The sequence below is a fragment of the Plectropomus leopardus genome, chromosome 15 (genome assembly GCF_008729295.1).
Source record: "Plectropomus leopardus isolate mb chromosome 15, YSFRI_Pleo_2.0, whole genome shotgun sequence".
NCBI classification, from domain to species: domain Eukaryota; kingdom Metazoa; phylum Chordata; class Actinopteri; order Perciformes; family Serranidae; genus Plectropomus; species Plectropomus leopardus.
The window spans coordinates 30,634,370-30,660,856 of record NC_056477.1 but is presented as its reverse complement, the minus strand read 5'-3'; the positions used below and the strand labels follow the sequence as shown (position 1 = coordinate 30,660,856).

General features: G+C 39.7%; 1 protein-coding gene across 1 annotated transcript; it reads left to right on the top strand.

Annotated features, from left to right (window-relative positions):
* The first annotated feature begins 363 nt into the window (after nucleotides 1-363).
* On the top strand, nucleotides 364-26,238 carry si:dkey-191g9.5 (rap1 GTPase-GDP dissociation stimulator 1). The gene is made up of 14 exons (XM_042502616.1): nucleotides 364-569; nucleotides 7,473-7,577; nucleotides 10,283-10,405; nucleotides 11,651-11,776; nucleotides 12,147-12,275; nucleotides 14,146-14,271; nucleotides 15,856-15,999; nucleotides 16,795-16,926; nucleotides 18,338-18,472; nucleotides 18,730-18,855; nucleotides 21,105-21,244; nucleotides 22,294-22,420; nucleotides 24,759-24,887; nucleotides 26,016-26,238. Exons 1-14 carry the CDS (start codon nucleotides 557-559, stop codon nucleotides 26,141-26,143), a joined length of 1,683 nt encoding a protein of 560 aa, XP_042358550.1. The 5' UTR covers nucleotides 364-556; the 3' UTR covers nucleotides 26,144-26,238.
* Nucleotides 26,239-26,487: the final 249 nt, after the last annotated feature.

Below are 26,487 nucleotides of genomic sequence, written 5' to 3'. Positions count from 1 at the left end.
CATGAATACACTTTTATCAGAATTAACCTTATTACCTGAGATTTTACGACATTTCGTTAGTGTTTTGTGATATATTAATGATTTTTTAAATTTTTTATTTCAAAAGACATTTCAAATATTTCTAAAAAAAAAAAAAATGATTTGTTGGCTATGACTCACATTCTTCTCTGAATAAAATAAAGCTTACCGGCAACTGAATTTGAGAATTGAGAGAGAGAGACAGCAAGGTGGAAACCAAGAGCAAATGAGCAGAGAGGGAGAGCGCAAGCGCAGGGGCAGCAGAGAGGGGGAGGAGAGAGAGGAGGATAGAGAGAGAGTGCTGGATAATGAGATTAAAGGAGTAAGAGCAACGAGTAAAGAGAGACACACAGACAGAGTGAGAGACAGGGCTGGGGTACACCTGATCTTAGGAAGGGAGGGTAGCTCCTCTGCCAGCCCTACATACACATACACTTACACACACACACACACACACACACACACACACACACACATATACAGTGCTAACAGGCAGAGGCAGTGAGCCAGCCAGCAGAGAGCCTGTCGACCAGCAGCCATGACAGAGACCGGTGAGTAGCTATATCGAACATCCCCTTGTGTGTGTGTGTGTGTGTGCGTGTGTGTGTGTGTGGTTTCATATAAGTGATCATGTACAATACCAGCTGTGGTTATGTGGTTTTAGGCATCACACATTAAGCAGCGTGAACATGTGTAAATTTGAGTGTGAGGGCATCATTGGGATGGATGGATGAATGGATAGATAGATAGAACAAGAATGAGCATAATATATATGAAAATTCTAATTATGATGATAAATCATAAATAGAAAACCCTTCTGTTAGTGTCCCCTCGTCATAAAGGTAGTAAAGTGAACAGGCCAACGTTAGCCTCTTCCAAACACCTACTGGAGATCTCATTATTACTGATTCAACTGTCGATATGACGATGTAGCTCACAGATAGTGATGCTGTGGTTTTCCTTCTGCTACTCATTGACAACAATCCCACTGTGGAAAGTGACCCACCATCTGCTCCAGTAGTGCTGTGTTCCAGTCGTCATTCAGCCTTGTTGACTTCCCCTTAGAGGAATCCACACCGCATCATGAGTGCCATTCCATTTGTCTTGATGAGGTCAACCCTCAGAGGGCTGAGGGGACAATGATGGTCACTCCAGAGGTCTATATCAACCACAATGCATTGCGGTTATGCTTCCGATGCAAGAAAATTCATTCATGGTTATATGGCAGTGATGTATGTAAAACTTTGGTTGCACCACAGAAGAAGATGAATAAATTAGTAAATAAGTAAAAATAAAATTAAATACATTCACTATCTGACATGCTTTTCATATTCACTTGTTCTAATGCATCTTATAGGTCAGTACAGACATGTTTACATGTACACAGACTTACTCATCTGTTAGCAGATAGTTCCTTTATAAAATATCATTGATAACTTGATAATTTATTATATATATGTATATTATTGTCCTGTTCAGCTTGTGTGATCTCCGTATTGCAAACATTTTCAGTAAATGCATAGGAAGATATCATAAACCCATAAAAATAATAGCAATAATAATAATTCTACAGACAACAAAAAAAATTTCTAAATCAGAAACTGATGCAAATAATTACCAAAATCCTGCTGGTTCATTGCAATTATCTGCAGCAGATGTCTTCACCACACAGATATTAATCTGCATGTATTTCTGTTGATTTGTAAAAAGCAGTACAACACAAATCCTGCAGCTGGTGGTCGGTCTGTGATTGTTGGGCTCAGAGAACGAGGACAGGTGTGTTTCATTTCAGTGTCCTGCCCGCTTTCCCTCCTATCTCAAAGTGACCTCTGTGTGACATCAGCTGTTTCTAACACCAAGGTGAGAGCATGTGAATCAGGGGAAATGAAGCTATTGAAACACAGCGTGGGCCTGATCTAAAACTTTCAATTCGGGCAACTTTAAACCGCAGATGCTGAGGTGGATCAAAAACTTTGGGTGCAGTCAGCCCATTATCACTTCAAACTCATCAAATAGTGCTGCTCTGTCTGTGCTTTCAGCATACAAGCATGATGCCTAGCTTCCACGTCCAACTGCAACATGGCTGGATGGCATCAGAGCAAAATGAGCTCGAACAGAACAACTGTTGTTGTCATACGCTGCTGGACGGCTGCATTGCACCAGGCGTGTCCACAGGCAACGCGCACAGGCGGCATCACTTAAAAACACGGCCAGGCAGAACCGGGCTGAAGGACAGCGTCAGTTAATAACACCACCAGTAACCATGAGTGCACTTAGGGTGGAAAGGTGGATGGATCCCACAAACAACTCACTCTTGTGCAGGAGTTTGGAGTTCGCTTCCTCTGTGTGTGTGTGTGTGTGTGTGTGTGTGTGTGTGTCTTTTGTCTACCCATTACCATGTGCCACTTGCCCCAACCAACACAACAGTCTGTGCTGTTGTGTAAACATCAGGACCATGCTGCTTCATCCCACCATGTGCATTTGTTGACTTCATAATAACAGCATCCCGGAGTGTAAACAGTTGATGCAGAAGGATACCTAAAACGTCATAAGTAACTGACAGAGCGCCACCATGTGACAAGTTTGGATGAAAATGTGGTGGCGCAGCAGACGCTTGCATTTGTCTGTGAAGTGGTATTAAGTGTTACATAGTCATTGGTCCAGTCGTCAGTAGTCTGCACTGTTGTTGTTGTTGTTGTTGTTGTTGTTGTTGTTATTGTAATGCTGTGTTTAAATGGATCTTAAACGTTAAGTCTTAAACATGAATTAATCTCGGAGTTCCTCGAAAATTTCAGCCGGGGGTGTTCATATGGACTCTTCTCATGAACGTGGTATACGTGGTCCCATTTGAATGCATCATTGAAGTGTATGGTTCCACAAAGCAAAAATGAGCATGCACAAACTGAGGAGATGACATCATTGTTCCCCAAACACATCTAGCCACATAAACAGAAACCTCAGAGGGCAGTTTAAATCAGCTATTTTAGTGACTTAAAACTTTCTGCATGTGCATGAGAAGCCAAACAGTGAAGAAAATATCTGTTTACTAATTATCTGTTTACACGGGGCCTAAATCATATTCATACATTATTTGAACAGGTTTCCATGACTGAATTTAGTTTCATTATTTTACAAGAAATCAGGGACATAACATTTTCTATACTATACAAAATTGTATATTATAAATGTAAAACATAATATTGTTCTCTTGCTTTCATGAAATTATGTAATTTATTTAAAAATGTAATTTACCCCCTTTTCCAGTTCACTGAAAAAGAATCATTGGAGCTCAGCTACAATACCTTTTTGGGTTGCTGTACATTCCTACAAGGATAGAAAATCAAGACAAAAATAAAAACAGATTTTATGATTACCTCAGAAGACATATTTTTTTTTTTTTTTTTTAAATGTGTTGGTTACTTTCTCCCCCAGGGACAAAAAAGTGTATTGTGGTTAATGCAGGCCTCTTTAGACTGTGTCCCAAACAAATCAAATCAACTTCATGGTGTAAGTTATGGCTCCAAATCGAACTAAAACTACAATGCACCTTCTTAAAATCACAGTTGAGAGTGAGACAGAGACAGACAGCAGCAGAGATAAAGAGGTGAACACTGCACACACTACACTGCATCAACTGTGTGTCAAAGTTGTGTGTGTGTGTGTGTGTGTGTGTGTGTGTGAATTCTATTTTTGTTTTTTTTAAAAGTCCTATCCATCTGGGTCAGTCATTGCAATTTCAAGGCCAATTTTCACCTGCTAGAAAACGATTTAGATGTGTATCTTGTGGATACATTATTACAAATTTTCTCAAACACACAATGTCTATAAAATAATTATTTTCATATATTAAAAAATGGGCTAATTTTTCTCTTTTATCACTGCCAAAAATTTAAAATATTTTATCTCTTTTGATGCAAGGCGTGGAGCTGCACTGCTCTGCGATGTCACACGCACACCAGACAATCCCAGAAACAACAAGCTTTTTGTGTCACGGAGCAGTAAGAGAGCTCGGTTCAGCTTCAGACTGAAGGGAAACAAACCATTCAGTGGCTCTAAGGCCTTACACACTGCAGACACACCACCACCGCCCAAGAACCTGCCTCGTCTCAGTCTCCTGCCGTTGCTGCCTCTTATTTTTCTAACGGCATGTACACATCGGCAGAATCACAATGTACAGCTGATCATAGAGGCAGCTCTCTGACACAGTCTGAGTCTGAGCACTGCACACAATGAGCCTCACAGTGATGGAGCATAGAGTGTGTTTCCATATGCTTAGAGCATATGGAAACACACACACACACACACACACACACAAAAGGACATAGGGACATGAGGGTTAGATGGAGATGTAGCAGACTGTGTATCTACCTGACAGCCCCCTCCACTCAGGCTATTTTCATTCGACTTAAAGGAGATTAGCTTAGGTGATTACCATCTGCAGGTCACTACTCAATGTGTGTGTGTGTGTGTGTGTGTGTGTGTGTGTGTATGAGAGAGAGAGAGAGAGAGAGAATGTGTGTGTATGTGTGTGTGTGAAAAATAAAATGTGATTTCCCTTACTGAATCAGTGCAAGATGTGATTTGTCCCGTTTATTTTTTCTCAGAAGCATTACAGGATTGTTGTTGGTTTTTTTTTTACAAATGCTTACACACTAAAATTGAAAATAAGGAGTAAAACCTCAGCCCAGATTTGCACAAATGTATGCACACTCTCAGGCTCATACTTTTTGCAATACATTGTGTGCACCAAACACACTTCTCTCTTAGAAACTTCATTCAACACTGAAAGCCTGAGTATGTTTAAATTGCTTAACGCTGCCACTAAAACAGTACACCCAGTTAGCAATCACCTGAGCTCAGAATGCACATGTGAAGACACCAGGTAACCAATCAGATCACAGAAATCAGAGCTTGAACACCAGAAATAGTAGTCAGGTTTGCTCTTTGGTGTGCACAACATTGGACAATTTTGGAGAAAGTTAGAGGAAGAGGTTATTGAGTAAGAGTAGAAAGAGGAAAAGGACAGAGTATTGAGAATAAACAGATTTTGTTTACCCAAAGGATTTGTGTTCATATTTACAACATGCTACACACGAAACACATGACAACATTCGTGTTTTTATACTTTTATCATAAGAAAAGTTGAAATGTTAATAATGTTTTAGATTTAGCTCAGCCCTGTGTGTAGTTGGTGGTGGAATGATGTGTTTATTTGGTGTTTGTGTGTATAGTTTGAAAGCAAAAGTAGCATTTTTAGAAGAGTTTGTATAGTTTTGAATGTAGTGCTCACTTCTGCAAAACACGTAAGATGTTTTGTATGTTGTGTATATGTTGTGTTTTTGGCGTTTGTCTTGGGAGTTTCGACAAGCAGGGCGTTTGTTTCAGGAACTGTGTTCTTAGAATAGTGAAAAACTGCAGTATGAAGATAATACAAAGTAGTTCACTTAAATATTGTTACAGACAAATTTTGTTCTCCTAAAATATTGGTAGGGACGCAAAGTCGCTTTCCAAAGGATAGCACCAGGATAGCACCAGCATTGGCTTACTCTGACAGTCATACCCGCTAATTCCTCGAGACGTGTCGGTGACATTACGTCTGTGTGCTGTTTTTCTCTGTCCTACACATGGCCCTATGTCCCGTGGGGAGCGTCCTGCCGGCTGGTACTGTAGACTTGCTGAGATAGTACTTATTTCGTTATTTTTCCTTGATTTTTGTGATCATACCATGGCTGTAGGCTACATATGTCTGTAAAATTCAGTTTATTGATGTTTTTAGACACGTTGTTGTGCTGCTGCCTTGTTCATTTCCAACTTCCGCCGGCGCAACGATCAACTTCTAGACTAGTGCTTCACTAGCTTAAATGGCAGCCTAAATGTAATGTTGAGGCTGTTTTAGACTTTCCAAATGTTATCAAACCAAATGGTTTAAATCGTAAGTGACAGAGGAAGTTTTGCTGTGGCGTTCACAATTTTTTTTTTTATTGATTTACAGACATCTCTTTCCCGATGGTTGTCAATGGGAAAAAGTCTTTCTGGGCCAGTGTGCATCACATGACCAACCTGGAAGGTGTAATTCCACGTTTGGCCACTATGTAAAATTTGCATCAAAGCCTGGGTCACTTCCTCTGGGCTTGGGCGGAATCACCAGCATTGTTTAGAACAGTGAACACTGAACACATCAGCTCTGGAGGCCTTGTCCTGACCGTAATGGGGGATGATGGACCCCGTGGAATTTAGCCGTTACCCTGACTATAATCAATCAAACAAGTCAAAAGTGCACGGGGTCATAAAAATTGAAAATGATCAATCACTGTGCATGTAATGACACAGCTGCACAGTAGTGCAGTGAAGAAGTGAATTATAGTGGGCCTACATTAAATATGGCTGAAGTCAATCCACTTTTTGTGCACCCACCTCACAGCTTTCCTCACATTTGGTGTTTAGTTAATGTCCTATAGTGTTATTTATATAGTCTCCATGGAGATATTGGAGAAGTTTCAATGTGGATCTGTCATCTTCAGCAAAAATTATTAAAAAAATGTTCCAGCATTTTAATGAAGCACAAAATTGGGTTTTGTTGACAGATGGCAAAGCCAGAGCACAATATTCTGTCATAAGCAGAGGACTGAAAACAAATCAGGCTTCATACTGTGGACTGTAATGTGTTCAAAATGCATGGATTAACCCTGATACACATCCTGTACATTAGGGAGGACATATTTCTGTGACCCCCCCAAAAAATTGCATCACATCTGTACATTTCAGCCCAATGCACAGCGCTTGACTTTAGCTAAAGAAACAGAGATTTTAGATTTTCAGAGACATTTAATGCAGGCTTTTGTTCTGAAGGGTTAGAATGAAAGATTTGGATTCCACGATTGGTGGGTCAAAGAAGTTCTGTACAATATCAACAGAATTATTATAATTTTTAAGTTTTTAAGTTTTTTTTTTCAGGTCATTTGTTGCTTTTCTTCTTCTTTTTTTTTTTTACTTTGCTTCAGTTTTTTGTTTTGTTTTTTATTGTTGTTCAGGTTTTCAGGCAAAGTTTTGGGTCATTTTCCTGTACTTTTAACAGATTTCTTGTCAACATCAGGGTCATTTCTTCTTTTGTTGCATATGACTTTCCCATGTTTTTTTAAAAACTATTTTCCCAGGTTTAAAAGAGTTAAATGAATAATTTGATTGTATTTTCCATCTTTGCTGAGCAACAGTTTTATGTAAAAGGAATTAAAAGCCCGTCCTATATAGAGGCCTGTTCTAAATATAAACCTGTTGATTTCAATGATGTAAGCAAATAATAGCCCGGGCTAAAAATTGAAGTTTTATGGTATTACGCTGGGATAAGGAAGACTTTTGAAGCTGTCACACTCTGATCTCTTGTCGTTGGTTGTGATGACCGTATTGTGATAGTGTATGTTTGTGTGTGTGTGCGTGTGTGTGTGTGTGTGTTGCAGATACTCTGAGCGAGGCACTGAAGGCCATCAGTGTGAGTACAGAGCTGATCGAGGAGGAGCTCAAGCCACATTTGGACACAGTGCTGGCTGCTCTGTTGGAAAAAAGTAAGTCATGGACCGCACCTTAACACACAGACACACACACACACACACACACAAACACATCCATCAATGAGTCTGTTAGTGATGTCACAGTTCTAACCTGTGCCCTGTAAGGCAGGATGCACATTGCAGAAACATTCTAGTTTCTGCAGTTGTAATATTTATTCCATCCTGTAGGCACAACAGGTCTGCAGTCCAAGCTGTGTTGCTAAGTTGCCTCAGTGGGTGGTCAGGTGGGTGATGGACCTCACATGTGCACATGCATACATCAGTGCATCCACCTATGTGCAAAAATATTCTGTTAATACATTTCAATTCATGCAAAGAATTTTAAGCCTGGGAATACATAGACACAGTAAAATAATGCAATGTTGTAATGTTTATTCTAATAGCTCACCTCCAAAAATCAATAAAAACGCCTCCGCACAGTGGGCAGGAGATGGTGCATTGAGTGCACATGGATGGCCGCAGCAGGAATATACAGCATTGTATTTATTACGCTCAAATGATCAGAAATGTACATGCATAAATAAACATGCATGTTGACATTGCAGGCTAATTGCACTATAAGCCTGTTATATATAACCTAAATATACAGCAAGATATTAATTTATACAGAAAAACAGTGGCACCAAAAATGACAATATTTAGAGCTCAGAGTTGAGAGGGACAAATCATATGCACATCATGTAGCTGCAAGGCTGTTGTAAGTGGTAGTGTTCGGTGTTGTGTTTATATGAAGAGCCCAAGCAGAATATTTTGGCGGCAGACTTCATATATTCTGACCATATGTCGAATACAAAATCCTCAGTCAATTGTCATCTATGTGACTTGAGCCTCCCTCCCATGGAAAACAACTGCAAAATGGTAAAAAGGAAAACAGTTGATGCACTCAAACACAGAACAAAATACCTCACAAAAAATGTAAAAAAAAAAACCCCAAATTCTCCGTCGTTAGTCACTTATGTGACTTGAGCCCCTACACAAATGAAATGACACAGAAAAATGTTAACATGTTGCACAATAAGTTTAAGATAGTAGGTAAACTTATACATGTAGTTAATGTAGTTTAACAGAAAGGCTAAAATACAACAGCTGGGTTTCCATTACAGATTTACTTAAGCGATATTTTCAAAATGTCAGTAAAACACAATTGTGAGATTGTGAGATGATGACTGATGATCTACGACTTCTCCTCTGGTGATAACATTCCAAGAAGCATGGTGATGGATGATCAAAACATTAGCAGCTCAATTTCTATTGCAGCCACCACACTAGCTGTCATTATTTCCGATCCAAGGCCACATATGCGTGTTATGAGCCATTATGGAAAAACAAACTCCTTATACGTGGGAGCGGCCACGTATGAGGGATTTCTGGGAGGTGATAGTCCACGAGGAATTGTAGAATCAAAACTTCTGTATGATCAACTCAACTTTTGAAAAGTTATGTGATGCAATAGCACCTCTTGTAGCACCTGCTGCATCATGCCCGAGGGAGCCAAATGGCGAAAAAAAAAGTGTTTCCATTGCAGTTTTGCATTTGTGAATTGCCTGAAATACGACTGCGATTGTAAAAACTTTTTCGCAATAAATGGGTTTTTTTTTCTAAATTGACGTGTTTCCATTAGGCATATTTTATATTCTCAATTTCAATTCGATCGATTTGAGGGTTAATGGATCCCCATCTAATGCTGCTTACCTCTGTCATGGCAAAAGTAAAAGGGCAACAAAAAAGTGTGACACATATATCGCCAAAGTTTCACATTTTGACTGTGAAGGCCGAACATGTCAGGATATAACAATTTACACAGACAGACCACACAGTACTAACAGATGTACTACTCTGTCGTATAATTGACTTTGTGTGGCACCAAAAACGAAAATATTCATAGCTCCAAATTAAGAGAGAATGGTTACATGCACATAGGTGGAAGGCTATCAAAAAACAGCGTACATTGAAGAAAAGATGAATGGCTGCACTGACTTCATGAGTGTTTAAAACCCTCTGAGCCCTTAGCCATCTATGACCAGTTTTGTTGATTTGATTCATAGTGTAGTAAAGCATGTATAACATCGACCCTGTAATGAACAGTCAAGCTGTAAACATAATTGTCTTTTTTCAGGACAACCTGGGCTAAAAGGATATTTGTGCTGCAGTGATGTCACATGAATGTAAAAATAGTGATGGGACCATAAAGACAAAAGACAATCAAAACAAAAATTAAATGTCACAGATTTTTACTGAAATTACACGCACAGCACGGCACGGCACGGCACGGCACGGCACGGCACAGCACAGCCATTTTTGAAAGCAGTTTGTGTCTGCAGTGAGACAGAGAGCCACATCACAACTGCACTTCCAGGGGGTGGACTGAATGACCTGCCTGGTCTGCCTGCAGGGCACACAGGAACCTCTGATTGGTTCAAAAGACTCTCGCAGTGCATTATGGGAAAACAAATATGGCTGTCAGCATCAAAGCTAGCAATTATAAATGATTTATTATAGATATGTATTGCAACCAGGGGCGTTTCCTGGGCTTTGAGAACATCTGGAGCAACAGGGCTTTAGTGTATACACTGAAAACTTTTAGCCAAAACTAACTGACTTTTATTCTAAGTAAGTTAAATGCATATTTCTATAAAATACTTTGATTCCATATCCTGTCATTGTTTTCATTCTGAATGTATGATTTTGTGTGTGGACAGAGAAGGATGCTGCTGTGGAGATCGCCAGAAGTGGGATTCTGCCCACGCTGGCTCAGGCCTTACGGAGTAAAAGCAGCCTGAGCTGCCAGGTGGCTCTGGTGGTGGCAGAGATGGCAAGAGAAGGTATGATACTACGGCTACACACATGATTTTGAATATCTGATACAACTGATACTTCAGTATATGAGTTTAGTAGAGACTTCTCCTCTCACCAAAGCTCTTTACTGCCACAATATTATTGAATGAAGGTCAGCTCAGTAGCTGGGCCAGAACTTCAGATCACATGATCTAAATTGTCCAGTTGTCATGACATTGTAATTGATCAAATGTCATGTCTCCAACAGCCAGTCAGAGCCATAGACAGTAAATAAAGATGGACGACACACCCCCACTTACACCCGCTATGCTGAAGTGAGGTTAAAATATCCCAGATACAAGCCTTGCTATCTTGCGAGGGCGATGTCATCGCGAGCCCTGCATCTGCGCAGTAACGATATCTGCGGTGGGGGAGTTCCTGCCCAAACACCCGTCCTCCCCAAAGTGGAGAAAATAACCTCACCACCCACATACAGAAAGGTTAACCCTTTGAAACCTGAACTGACATCAGTTTCTGTATGCTATGTTCAGACACTTTTCACAAGCTATTTAATCCTGTGAAACAAGAGCAAAGTGGTTTGATTTCTTTTGAATACATGACAGACAAAGACAATGAGCAAAACGGCAAGAAATGTCCAGCAAACTGCAATAAACTATGGGGACGGATGAATGGATGGACGGACAGACGGATGGACAGACAAAAGGATGGGGGGTTAAAAAATCTAAGGGAAATCCAGAAAACAATAACGACAGTGATTTTAATGGTATATAATATATTTTGAATTATGTTACAGAGAAGTTTATTTTATATACACTTTTATTATTATTATTATTTTTCAATTTTTAACACAGGTGATTTTCTTGTTTTTTGTTTTGATGTTTCTTCTTCTTCTTTTGCTCATTTTCAGGCAATTTCTTTTAAATTTATTTTTTTATTAATTTCTTGCAAATTTTTGGGTCATGTGCTGTAAGCTGTTTACTGCCTTCTACCCTTGTTTTGAAAAAGTATTTAAACCAATATGCTCAGGTTTAAAGGGTTATGATTAAAGTCCATGTTCACTTAATTTAGATGATCAAAACCAGGTATCCAGTTAAAACAGGCAAACGAGAAGGGCTGGGTAGAGAATCATCAATCTCTTTGAGCTGCTGGAATCAGGCAGGCCATGGCACTTTAACCACTCTGCATCACAGAATGATGTGCTCTCAGGTACCACAGAAACTCAGGGCTTCTGCTTTTCAGCAGCTGAAATCTTGTGTTTGTGTGTGTTGCAGCTGCAGTCAGGGAGCCGTGCATCAAAGCAGGCCTGGTGAAGGTCCTGGTTCCCCATCTGAACTGCAATGACGAGGAGATGCTGCTAAACACTGGCAGGGCCATCGGACGCATCTGCTTTGACAACTGTAAGTTAATGTGACACTGCAGCTCAGTCAGCAGACTCACTGATAATCAGCAGAGTGCTGATAAGGCACAGACTGTGTTCTTCTGGGTTCAGACATTCAGTCACTCTTCAGGTTTCAGCAGGCACTGTGTATATGAATCATAAGTTTCAAATTTAAAAAGATCAACCTATTAAATTGGATGATTTGTATCCAGTTGTCATTTACACATCAGATAATAATGACAGCAAACCTGTGAGAACATGGAATTGCATAATAACCTGAAAGTCAATGTGAAGTTAAAATACTTTAGCAAAAAAAAAAAATGTGTTCACATCTGTCACTTTAAGCATGATCACTTCCTTTTTCTTTCTCTATCTGACCTCCCATCCAGCATACCAACAGGACCAGTTAGTCCAGAATGGTGTAATCCCCAGACTGGTGTCCATTATAAGAGAGTATCCAGAGAACGACCCGCTGGTCAACGTCTGCCTGCTGGCCCTCTGTAACCTTGCTGACATGGGTGATTATTTCATCACTGGATATATTTTCATATTTATTAGCTGTGATTTGAATCATGGATAGATGGATGGATGGATGGATGGATGGATGATGGATGCATGATGGATGGGTACATGGATGGATGCATGGATGGATGATGGATGCATGGATGGATGGATGGATGGATGGATGGATGCATGGATGGATGGATGAATGCATGGACAGATGATAGATGGATGCATGGACAGATGGATGGACGGACGGATGGATGGGTGCATGGATGGATGGATGGACGGATGGATGGATGGATGGATGGATGAATGCATGGATGATGGGTGGATGGATAGATGGATGCATGGATGGATGGGTGGATGGATGGATGCACGAATGGATGGACAGAAGGACGGATGGATGGATGATTGATGGATGGATGACTGCATGGATGATGGGTGGATGGATAGATGGATGCATGGATGGATGGGTGGATGGATGGATGCACGGATGGATGGACGGAAGGACGGATGGATGGATGAATGTTCTCATGAAGTCTATGAGCCTCTCTTTAGTTTTGGTCACATTCAGAGAAGCTGGTCACCCCCTCCACATTATCCAACTCTTGTTCGATCCCCCTCATAAACCCATTAGCTGCAGATGACAGGACTCAGAGCTGCCGTTAAAGTCTGAGGTGTATAAGGTGAACAGACGAGGAGACAGAACTGTCCCCTGCAGTGTTGTCCTACATCTCTCACAGCTACGTTTCATCTATGTGTTATGTTTCCATGTTCTCTATGTGATGTCTTTCAGTCAGTCATAGAAATTAAAGACTCTAAATTGCTTACAGAGGGAAAGGCATGGTAATGCTGACACACACACTCAGTGTGTTTACATGCACAGTTTAGTGGAGCTGCAGTCATAGCTCCATTAGGTAATTGAATTTGACTCCTGTCCTTGTCCCAGTAAACAGTCACCGAGGGCGAATCCATTTATTGATGGAAGTCTAACCGCTGCTGCAGGTAGAGATATGCTTCCTTTCCGCTTGCTGCTATAAATCTATATTATTTATACAGTCTATGATAATAGACCCAATCACAATCATTACTGTTTATTTACAGTAATTTTGGGGTACAAAACCACCATGTCACGTACATAAAACCAAACAGTGCTCTGCAAACTCTGCCTTCATTTATTAGTTTTAAGCCACCTAAGAAAATCAATATCGCTTTAAGTGTAGGCTATATATTTAGAATATTTTCATCTCTTTACCCTGCTGTAAGACACCCCTTACTGATGGGGATTTGAAGCCATTCTGTCAAAAACTAGGCGACTAGGAGCACACGCAGAATGCGGAGTCCAGTTAAAGTCTGACTGAGGTGTTTACATGACAGAATAACTTCTAACTTCCAATCATTTTGTCTGGGTGCCTTGCGTATCCTGATCTTGATCTGAGACAGAGTCGATCCTCAACGCGGCAGAGCCAGTGGAAATTAACACATTGAGTTTAATTTATTTGCTCCATCTGCCATGACAGATCGGAGCCTGACCACACGCAGATCTGGTGGAAATTAGGGGTTAGCCCAACTTTAAGAAATTTGATTTAGTTGTTTACATGTGTTTTGAAAATCCAGTTTTAATTGAACTAACACAATAATTCTACTTCTTCTAACATCTTGTAAATGTACTGACTGTTTGTGTACAGTGGCAAGAGAAATCAGTTGTATAAATAAATATACCAAAACAGATCAGACTTTACTCGTTCCTCAGTTCTTCCCCAACTGATTTAATCAAGGATGAGGGTAAACAATCAATAGATCTCAGATGTATAATCACTTAATCTGGTAGTAAGGGTAATTATTTAACTCCATCACTGTCATTATTGGCTGCTTTATTTTCAGACTCTGCGAGGGACGCCCTGGCAGAACAAGATGTGGCAGATGTCCTGACGTTACAGCTGAAGCGGGCAGCTGATGCCGAGCGCCGACATGTCATCCTGGAAATCCTTGGCTCGCTGGGCGAGAGTGGTGAGACCTGCAGGGTGCTTTAGGAAGGCTACACCTGTTCTATCTCTGACTATGGGTCATAGCAATCAGTCACTTTTAATTGTCTGTGAGGGAGAGATTTGTTTGAGGGGACATCAGTCATAAAAAACGACAATGAAAAACAAAAAATGTACCAATTGTCAATTACAAAACACAGTAAACACACACAGGTAAAATAACTGACACAATGAATATTATCTGCGAAGAGGATAGAATAAGAAAATCCCTGCAGAACAGTCTACACATATTCCGTCCCATCAACACCTGAAACATTTCTAGAGTCCAGTTTAGAAAAAGTATGACATGAGGTTAATTTCTGGGTTAGCTAATAACAGATATTTTATCTGGTTATTTTATCCTTCAACAGTTTATATATGGGCTTTAAATTGAACTCTATTGTATAAACTGATATCACAATGTAGAATTTCGTATAACCCAAAATGTCATCCCTAATTTCTGCTGTTAATAGGTGCACACTATTCAGATTATCTGGGGATAACAGAGTGGTCACAGACCATTGCTGATTATGCTTATTAGTTACAAGCACATAATTATCAAAAAAGACAATGGTGCTGCAGCTTCATCAGCAAAGAAAATGATGGCAACAGACTGCATACAGCTTCTGAAGTTTGAATCTGCTGTAATTTCATTAAAACATACAAACACATTTCTCACACTGCCTTGTGATGACGCTGTATGATGCAACCAAGAAAAATTGAGCATTGCATTAGTTCAGGCAAGTCCTCATCAGCTGATGGCCACCTGATTTGCCTCTTAGCATCCAATTCGCTAAATGCTGCTTTATTTAAGATACTCTAGCCTGCCTACTCTTTGCTGCTCCCTCTGCAAGCCGCTTTTTGCCACCCTCCTCCACCCCAGCTCCTCCTTTATGCTGTTCTGACTAAATCAGTGTTATAATTGTCATTGATGCCTGCTCTGTTCAGGGTTTTGCTGCTTCTCTCCCCTTTAGTATTTTCATTTATACAGGACACAGTAAACTAGAAACATACACCAATCAGCCAAAAAAAATCACTTTTAGATACCAAATGTCCAAGTCCACATAATAACAGCACCCAAGGTCTCCCAGCAGAACTTTGCACTGTAATGAATTTATCAATGTTATTCACTTCACCTGCCGGTGGTTTTAATGTTTTGGCTGAGTGGTGTATTTTTTGCAACTTTTCAGTGGAATCACAGGCAGTCAGCAGCTCATGATGCGGTTGTGAGGCTTTTTGTTTCTGATCAAAACACCCAAACTCAAAGGAGAGTGTATAGTTGAGCCATGGTCCACCTTGAGCTGTTGTGCTGGGAGTGGACCGTGGTTAAATGCCAAATATGATGGGCGTAGTTCCAGAAAAACAACACTTCAAAAAAAATCCCAAGCAGCACAGCTTGACCTCTGTAAGTCGAGGGTTGTTTGCTGTATAATGTCCAATTTTCTAACCTCAAATACTCCTCAGTATCATCCAATGCATGTTTTTTTCTTTTGTTTCATAGTGAGGTTGCACATTTAGTTGAAGATAATGTGAGCTGTTAATAATGAAAGGAAATGCGTTGGACCACCAGATGCGCTGAAGCTGCAGTTTGCAGAGTCAGGAGTACCAGAGGCTTTATCTGAGATGATCCGGCGTCTGCAGGGAGGTTCTGACCCCCATGACCTCTGCAGCATCAAGATCGCCTCCAACCTCATCGTGTCCCTGCTCTTGGGAGGTAAGTGATGCAGCTGCAGCCTCAATGGATATCTATTAATGTTTGTGTATACAAACTTCAGTATTTGCATTTTATTTGTCTTTCTCTCTGTCTTTCATGTCATTGCCCTTATTGTACAATTATACAAGTGTGTGCATATGATTTACTGTGCATATTCATATTTATATTGGCCAGTTACAACAATACTGAATGTTGTTCTCTACTGTTGCATTCAGACAGCATGCACCATAACTGTGGTGCCATAGCTGTCATTTAAAGAAAGAGACAGAACAGGAGCTAGAGGAGGAGGGTAGGGGCAGGCAGTGACATACAGCAGCCACGCAGGTTTCTTACAGTACAGTGACTGTGCAGCCCTTTTTATCTGGACAGTGTGACCTTTCTGTGTGGTAGTGTGTCACAGACAGATAGGGTGGACCATTATGTCTCTGTGTTCACCACAAATCTCTGACGTCAGTGCACAATTGTTGTCTTATAAGTGATTTAATTTTACCTCAATAATATTCAAGACGTTTTCTTTACAACTCAGTTATATTATTAAACAGGGATGTTAATGTCAGTAAACATAGCTAAGCCCTCAATGCCCTAAAATGCTAGAACCATCCTAAAATCCTACAACTGTCCTGAAATTCAAGAAACTTCTTAAAATCCTAGAATTGTACTAAAATTCAATAGTTCAGTTTAAAAATCCTAAATGTCCTAAAATAGAAACATACTTATATCGTAAAACAATGTATATGGCTACTGTAATGAGCTGGTATGTTCATCTATTTGTGTGTCTGTGTGTGTGTGTGTCAGATGAATCTATGCAGAAGTGTTTTGGAGAGGGAACAGGTCTGGTGTATCAGGACGTTCTGTCTTGGCTGCAGAGCTCCAACACCCAGCTGCAGCTGTCCGGAGCCCTCGCCATCGCCAACTTCGCCAGGAATGGTGAGATATCTTTCAGAAAAAAAACATTAAGGGATGTCTGTGACATCATCCACAGGTTCCCTGCCTCCAGTGCCATCTATGTCGAGTTGATGTGGGAAAAGCAAGCAGCCACCACCACAGCTAAGACATTTGTCAGTGAAGCAAACACGGAGTGAAATGTACGTGCTTCTCTTTACATTAAGCGGGTTTCCATTAACCCTGGAATTGTGCAAATTGAAAATGTGAATATAAAATACACCTCATGGAAACACGTCAGTTTTGAAAAAACTTGTGTTTATCACAAAAAAGTTTCTATGCTCACATGAAGTGGTATTTCAGGCAATTCCAAAAAGCCAAATTTCACAAAACTGCAATGGAAACACTTTTTTTTCGCTTTTATGGTTCATATGATGCACAACACTGGGTGGGAGTAATGCCACTTTATGGATGTCAACCGCCATTAAACCCAAAGAAGAAGAAAAAATCTAACAAAGTCACATGATATTCTACAAAACATGGCTCAGTATCTGTGGACGGAAGAAGAGACTGAGATCCTCTTTACTCTTATACAAAGAAAGATAAAGACATTACAGCAATATTAGATTGGCTTTAGTGAGTGGCTGCAATAGAAATAAACCTGCCAATGTTTTGGACATCCATTGCCATGGTAACTGGACTGTTCACAACAGCTTGAGGGAATTTTTGACAGAGAGGAGGTTTTTGAAAGAGAGGAAAAGTCAAAATCTAGATGCACTAATCCATGTTCTGACCCTTACCTGTGGTCCTGAGCTTTGAGTAGTTACAAAAAGAATGAGATCGCCAATACGAGCAACTAAAATATCACTGTAGATGCACATACATATCCAAAATCAACATGGTGATTCAACCAATGGCTTTGTGGTACTTAAATGATATGAGGCCCACATTTTCAAAATTGTTTGCTGTTATGTCGCAGATATCAGAAACACAATTGTTGTTATCTAAAATAGGAAATTACTTTTCCACTAGGCACAATCCTTTTTCAACATGTGGAAAGTATTGGATGAAATTTGAGATATCTGTAATCGTTATTCTTACTATTGAAGAGGAATTACTAATATCTATAATGAAATTAATGATATCTTTAAATCAATTTTGACTTGTTGAAATGTAATTTCTACAGGTGAAAATATTTGTAATATGTCAAAATGATTTTTATTATTTTATTTTATGATCATTTTTAAGGATTTTATCTTGAATTCACATTTCCACCAGTGCATACCAAATCACTCATAGTCAGCCTATAGTGATTAAATGTTAAAGGTCTTATTGGACATATTGCCTTAAGTTGGTGTAAGTAATGGGATGACAGAGCTACGCTGTGATGTGGTGCATGTAATGTAAGTGATGAGGAGCTGACGGTGTGTTTGCTGGCTTGCTGTCTTTCTGTCAGACAGTAACTGTGTAAAGATGCTGGACCTTGGTGTGGTTCCTCACATCCTGACCCTGCTGGAGCAGCATGTGGACGAAGGAGACGTGTCTGTTCAACATGCTGGACTGAGCGCACTCAGAAACCTCGCCATTCCTGGTACTCCAGTCTCCATGAACTCTGTTTAAAGGTTAACACTGAGACTTAAAAGGACAGAGTCACATACTGTACATATTCTCATTAAGAAACATGTAACACTAAGTCATCTTTAAAAAAACACATCACGTCATGGGTCAGTCAGGAAAATAAAATCACCAGACAGTAAATTTACATGTGAAAGTTTAAATAATTTAAATTATCTTTACTTAAATTATTTTATGTCATTTAAGTTGACATGGATGCCCTGTGTGTTTTAGCTACCAACAAAGTGCGGATGCTGGATGACGGGGTGACTGAGAGGATAAAGACCCTGCTGCGCTCCGACATGCCACCAGTTCAGTTCAAACTGCTGGGGACACTACGTATGATGGTGGATGGACAAGGTGAGCGCAGCTGTTAGCACTCAGTACTTACTGTATATTAGCCTCAGGTATGATTCCCCTGTGTCAATCAGAGCTACAATCAGGCCATATTTTTCCTTTATAACTCAAGAAAAGTTTAACATGGCATCACATTTGTCAGAGGCAGAGAGGAGTGGTCAGAAAGGTCTCTGATTATGATCATTATTCCTTTGTTCCCCCCACTGTTTCCTTGTGTTTCATCTCATCTTTGAATCATTTATTGTTCCTCCCACATTTAAAAGGGACTTGTAGGCTGCACCCAAACCCTGCAGAGAGGGCTGGCCATGGGAAAGGCCACTTTGAATAGTCCCCTGGCGCCAATTAATTCTTTATGTTTACATGATGTTAGAAAAAGTGGAATTATTGTGTCAGTCCAACTAAAAGTGGACTTTAAAAAAACATGTAAACATGTTAGTCTGACTGAAATTGGACTAAGTCAAATATCCCCGAAATAGGACTAACACATGCAGATAATGCGATTGAAAGTTGAGCTATTCTGTCAAACTTAAACTGGACTCTGTGATCTGCGTGTGCTCGTCGTTGCTGTGACGGCCTGAGGAGGGACTTGTGTTTTTAATTTTGGCTCAAATGAGGGATGTACAACTTGAAAAGGTGGTATTTTATATTTTACAAAAGTCACACCCCAGCCACTCCCCCCTCCTCTGATAAATAAAGTACAGTCCCACAACACTGGCACAGAAGCTAAGTGATGTCCTGCTGTGGACGCAGCAAAACACATTTTATCCACCTAAAAAAAACAATATCAGTGTAAGTGTTGACTGCTCTTTACCTTCACCTTCCACAGCAGCTGATGGAGGCAGTGGTAGAGCAGCGATAGAGCAGCACCTCTGCTGTTCAGTGGAGAATAATGTTTTTCTCAGTGGAATCTGGTGTTTTTGATAAAACAGTTTCAAATCCCCGTCAGTAAGTTCTGTCTGACAGCAAGGTAAAGTGGTGAGAATATTCCGAATATAGCCTACACTTAAACTGATATTCATTTTTTTATGTGGCTTAAAACTAACCAATGAAGGCAGAGTTTGCTCTGCACCATTTGATTATATGAATGTGACGTGGTGGTTGTCTGCCCCAAAGTTATTGTAAATAAACAGTTATGACTGTGATTGGGTCAGTATCATAGACTGTATAAATAATATACTAGGTCTATAGGAACTACCTAAAAGGGGGCATATCTCCCCCTGCTGTGTTGGATATTTTTTCATCAATAAGTGGATTCCCACCTGGTGACTGTATACTGGGACAAGGACAGGAATCCAGTTAAATGACCTTATTGAGCTATAACTGCAGTTCTACTAAACTGTGCATGCAAACATACTGAGTGTGGTTTGAAAGCCTGAGGAGGAATTCCTTTACACTTTCCAAATTCGCACAAATGTCTAATTGGATAAAATAATAAAGGTGATGAGATTTTAGGTGGGGTGAGGTCAAAGGTCAATTTCAAAATACTTTCCCCCCATTACAGGTTTTTATGGGGGACATTTTCCTTAGTTGATGTGAGAGTCCAAGGACAGAGGGATGTTGTATGCTGTAAAGCCCTCTGAGGCAAACTGTGATTTGTGATAATGGGCTCTATAAATAAAACTGACTTGAACTGTCTTGACTTTTCTGGCCATGACTCAACGTCACATCTCAGTAACAGAGAGGAAGACATTGGAGTTGATGACACTAATCTTGAATCTGTGCTGATTGTAGCGATCTTCTGTGCTTTTGGGGGAAGGATGCGTGTGAAGCATGCATGTTTTCACAAGCATAATGTAAACTTTAAGTTCAGCTTGACTCGTTCACAGAGACACAATTCAAGATTATTTATTTATCCATTCACCAACTGCATTGACCTTCACTCTTTTACCCTGGAACACCAAGCCTGTTAGTCTCCTCAATCAATCAATTAATCATTTGGTATATAACAGAAAAAGAGACAAATGCTCATCGCAAGCTCCCTGAGGCCAAGTTGTCTCCAAATGTCTTCTTTTGTTCAGTCCAACAGTTTGTTGAGCACATTCAGCAGGAGGATAAATCCATTTGATTATGATCTATTTCCTCTAGCTCCATTCTCATTCCAAGCTGGACATTTGCCACAGTAGCTGTAAGACTATTTTTATCTCTGTATAACTCAATGGCAGCTTGTGCCCATATTTCCTAGTTGTTTAGCTTTCCACTCTTTCTGTGACCGTTTGAAATGGAATCTTTGGCTTTTCTCTGCTGTGTGTCAGAAGAGGCAGCGTTGGTGCTGGGGAGAGATGCAGAACTGCTGGCTCGGGTCATGGAGTGGTGTCAAGCTAAAGACCACGCAGGAGTCCGAGGAGAAGCCAGTCGCCTCCTGGCCGCCTTCATCAGACACAGCCGCAGCCCTGTGAGACCATTTATTCTCAGCAAGAGCTAAATTTTATTATTTTTTTCTTGGTCATCCACCCAGTGGGCTGGAGTTTAATATAATGAAATGCTGCCTTCCCATGCTCTTGGAAATATTGTATTTACCAGTTATGTGCACATGAATAGCCCTACAAACTGTTAATTACAAATGGGGGAAAAAAAGGAAATTTCGATGATACCCGAGTTGTAATGTTTGCATTACGTGTCTGAGCAGCAGAAATGGCTGACGGTATGGAAACAGTGTCAACAATTGACAGTACAAAATGATATATTCCATTATTTTATTCTTAGTAGCTATCATTTACTTTAGTAGTTAGCTGAAGCAAAGCAAAGCAAACTTTGAACTATAAAGCATGCCAGGCGAGGATACTTAAATTGATAACAACATAAACTGCCTTAAGTTGGATATCCATGGGAGTTGAAACAGCACACATTCCAATGTTATAAAGTAGCCTTATAAAGTATCATCAGAAGCACACTGCTGCTAAATAGACTGCTGCATTATGGATCTCCATATTTCAAGTTAAGTCACAGTGACTTAACTTGACCTGTTGCGCCATGCACAAGCATTTTAAAGTTGCGCTTTAAAGTAGCCTATTTTCGTTGCAATTATCCCTGCAACACTTTAGGCCCTTAATTACTGAAATAACAGGGACATAAAGCTAGCTAGCTAACAAATATCAACTAATTAGAATGATATTAAAGCTTAACAAAGCTAAACAAATCGTCAGCTACATCCCTGATGTGCATTCTATGTGCTTCGTTCTGCCCCTGAAGCACAAAGGAGCTCTGTGCTACTTGCTTTTGGTAACAAATCAATCACTGAATAACATTTTTTTTTTACTTTTCATCCATGTGTTTTACTTTTTCTCTGAACAGAACACTTAAATATGTGAATGTTATAATTGCGACAGCACAGCTGGGAAGTACGATATTTCCAAGGAGCATGTGAAGGCAGCAGAAGTATTTGCACTTTCTGCACACACTCATTAGTTAACGTGTTCTGACCTGATTCCCTCTTTCTGATAGGAAGTTGTCCATGCTGTAGCCAAAGCAGACGGGGTTCGGCACCTTATCTCCATGGCAACAAGTGAACATGTCATCATGCAGAATGAGGCCCTGGTTGCCCTGGCCATAGGATCTGCCATTGACATTGGTAAGCCAATCTCAGAGAGGATGTAAAGTCAGAGATTCTGAGCTCAAATTTAACATGCATGTCAGAATAATTCTAAAAATGAAATGCAAACTCTCAGCAACAGTCTGTCCTTTGCCACCAGAGCTGCCTGGAGGTTGGTTAGGATCTGTAGCTCAAAAATGCATCGCTTTTACCCCTTTTTAACCAATTTAGCTCTGCTTTTTCCATCCAGGACTCATCTCAGGAACTTTGGTGCTAAGTAGTGAACTAGCCCACTTTTCCACTAGTTTCTATCAGAACCCTTGTAATTAGGTCATCATAAAATGCACAACACATGATGGTAGATTGTGTTGATTACCTGCAAACTCTTGTTCTGTTTTTTCAAATAGTTGTTTTACCAACAATCAAGCATGAACCTATTAATGAGACCAATGCACGCCCTTTTTTCCCCCAATGATTTCTTACTTAGCATCTCTTTTGTTGTCTTCTCTGTTCTCTCTTTACAACCTGTAGAATATGACATGCTAACTAAACCTAACTAAAACCGTTCCATCAAGAAAAACCTGCTATTTTTTGGTTCCAGCTGGGAATCAATTATTCAGGTTCCGAACCAATTTATTTTTGGTGAAAATTCTCCAGATGGTTCAAAAATTTGTGCAGGAATTGGAAAAGAACCCATTCCATGTTGGTGGGAAAGGGATATTTGGGCATGTCAGCGGACCACAGTGTTAACTGTAACTGTGCCCACAAGTCTCCAGTGAGCCACGCTTTGACTCTCTTGTAACATTCTTTTGCATTCCCATGCGGTATGTAGTTTTTTATTTTATTACAAAAAAACAGCAGTTTTTAATTTTTTTTAATCCTTTGAAACCTGGAAAGGTTTTCTTGCTGCTTTCAGAAACCTTCCATAAGTATCTAAACCTTTTAACCCTGAGAAAAATTGTGATTTTTTTTTTTAAACATGGGAAAATTGCAATGAGCAAAATGGAAAGACGTATTTCACAAATTGCAAGAAATTAGTAGATTTGAAAGATTTTTGGAAACATGAGAAAAAGCTATGGAAAAACTATATTTATAATGATAGCAATTACTTATGTCACACACTTATTATTTTTAAGCATTTCTTGAACTAATTTCCTTGTTTGTTTTTTTCTTTTCTTTTCTCTTTCTTTTTTTCTTTTTTTCTTTCTTGCTAATTTTTGGACCATTTCCTCTTTTCCTGCTCATTGCATTCTTTCCACATTTTTTAAAGAAAGCAAGCAATTTTTGCTCAGGTTTCAAAGGGTTAAAACGGATAAAATGTAATTCCAACCACAATGAAAATAATATTTCTATGTTCAAATGTACACAAAACTCAAAATTATTTATTTATTTTTTTTTGGCTTGATCAGCCAAAAAAAAAACCCAACTCAGGCAAATTGTATATAAGGAGGAAGGAGGAAGAGTGACAAGCTGCTGGGTGTGTGGGTGATAATGAGCACCACACTGGTTGGACAGCTGGGCCTTGGGCTAACCAGGGTCTATTATTAGCCCGAGACTACAATAAACAGTGTGAAACATGTATGATTCCAAGCAGCCTGTATGTTCCTCTGCTGTGATGGATTATGCAGAAGCAGAGAACCTCCCAATACAAAGATACAAGATTTAAGATCGAATTTAACCTCTTACACAACTAAACTAAAAACAAACAATAAACAAGAAAAGGAAAAGAACAGGAAAGAACTGAATGCAGCTGTTGTTGACTACAACTTGTACAGCAGTGATACTCAACCTACTGGCCCCTGATAGTGTACTGGATGGCCCCCTACCCATTTTCTAATTCACAATAGAATTAAAGTCATTCACACCAGGAATCATTTTTGTACATTTACTATACATAAGGTGCCAGAGTGCATAGAACAATGGCGAAATAGAGCTTGTTTATCAAACAAAAAGTGCCAGTGAAGGCTATGTCTAAGCTACACGCATGATGTGCTTAAATTCCCACAAATGTCCTAAAATACAATAAATGTTCTGAAATCTGAAATGTCCTAAAATCCTAGAAACGTCCTAAAATCCGAAAAACATTCTAAAATCACAGGAACATTCTAAAATCCTAGAAATGTCATAAAATCAGAAATTTCCTAAAATCCCAGAAACGTCCTAAAATTGCAGCAAAGCAAAGTCAGTTGAGTAAAATCTGGAAGAAAAATCAAGACAGCAGACACTGCAAGAGAATTCAAAAACAACTTCAACTAAAACACACATGACCTCTTAGGGCCACTGTAGAGATGAAACTACAGCTAGAGACCACATGCAAATGCAGCTGGTGTGTCATCATCTATGTGTGTGTGTCCATGTGTCTGTGTGTGATCTACAGAATGTATGAAGGATCCATTCAAGGAGGCAGAGCTGTTGCCCATGCTAAAGAAGATGTTGGAGGATCCTGTGGGGGCGGTCGAAGTCAAGTTCAGTGCTTTAGGTCTCATCTGCAGCCTAGCTAACTCCAGTATGTGTTTGAGTTTACAGCACACATTCACAGTAACTCTGTTCCAACACTTATGTCAAGATGTCTCTGCATGTTTTTTTTTAGCAACATGAATCTGAGGTGTTTTGCAGGGGTACATTAAGCTCTTGTACTCTTCAGATTCCAGCTCAAAATCACAAAAAAGACATAAATGATAAAGGGAGTATACCTAATTAGGATTACACAGTGCAGCTTCTTCATCTCACTGAAAGCTTTAACTATCAGCATTTATTTTTAGATGCCTCTATTAAAGGTCACAATCATCTGGTATTAATGGATAGTTTTCATCGCCATCAGGATACAATAATGGTTTGGCTTTAAAATTAAAGTGATTCTGTCTGGATGATTTGAAATAGCCATAGCTGGTTTATGGTCCCAATACAAGTGCCTTAAAGGAGCCGTGTACAGGACTGTGGGGTTCCATTGGCAGAAGTTTGAATCACATGTAATTAGTATAGTTCTCATTTTCATTTTTGTATATTAACATCTAACTAAGAAACCCACAGGCCACTGCAGGTTCTCACACAAGCTTGGAGAGAGACTACTGAGGGAAATTGATATTTAGCTGGTTGCAATCTGCATTCTCACCAATAGATGGCACTTCATCCTACACAGTCCTCCTTTAAACTGCAGTTTGCTGAATGAGGTAGAAACACCAAACACATTTGTCATTGTAATAAAAGCCTTATGAAAAAATGAATTATTTTTTAATTGATATGAATCATTTAACCCTTTGAGAGTTAAGCAAATTGGCTTTATGTCAGTGACAGGGGGCTCATTTGATGATGAAAGCAGCCTCCTCTTACCAGGATCAGCCAATAGCAAAATGTAGTTCCAATAGCAGGTTTCAACTTTTAAAGGGCAGTCACTATGCATATTTATACACAAAATGTTTATACTTTGCATTCAGAGTCAGTCAACAACACTAAATACCCATTTATGTTGCTTTTCAACTGAAAAAAATATGCATACAACACTCATGTTGATGCACACACTGATGTTCAGAGACAACATCTTCTCATGCATCACAGTTTTACCTGCACTGCTAGTTGCAATAATCTTACACTTGTCTCTCTTGTTCTTGCTCTTGTTCTTTCTTGTGTGCTGTAGGTGTGATGAAGGACGAGTTGAACTCTGTGAACATGAAGGAAAGCCTCAGTAAACTGACGGATCACAGCAGCAGTAAACTTGCCTCACAGGCCGGCTCCATTCTGACCACTCTCAGTGACACCAGATAAACCAGCACACTGCAGCAACACAGGATGTCATCTGCTGTATGGAGCTATCCATCTTATTCTTATCCAATGACATACTTTAATTCAAGTGATCTCACCGCACAGATATTACTAAATATTCAAATAGCGTCTAAAAATGTCACCTGTTATGTGGCAATGTTACTTATTAAGGATGAGCAAGACTAAAAACCAAAGTGATTTGTCCAATCAGGAGCGGTTTCCATGGCAATCTACTAGATGGATTATGAGACATCCTAGAGTTAGAAGAAAGTTCACTGTGTCCAAAATGGAGAGGGTTTGTGTTGAGGGAGTATGAGTTTACTCAGTGCATTTCATGGCAACCTATC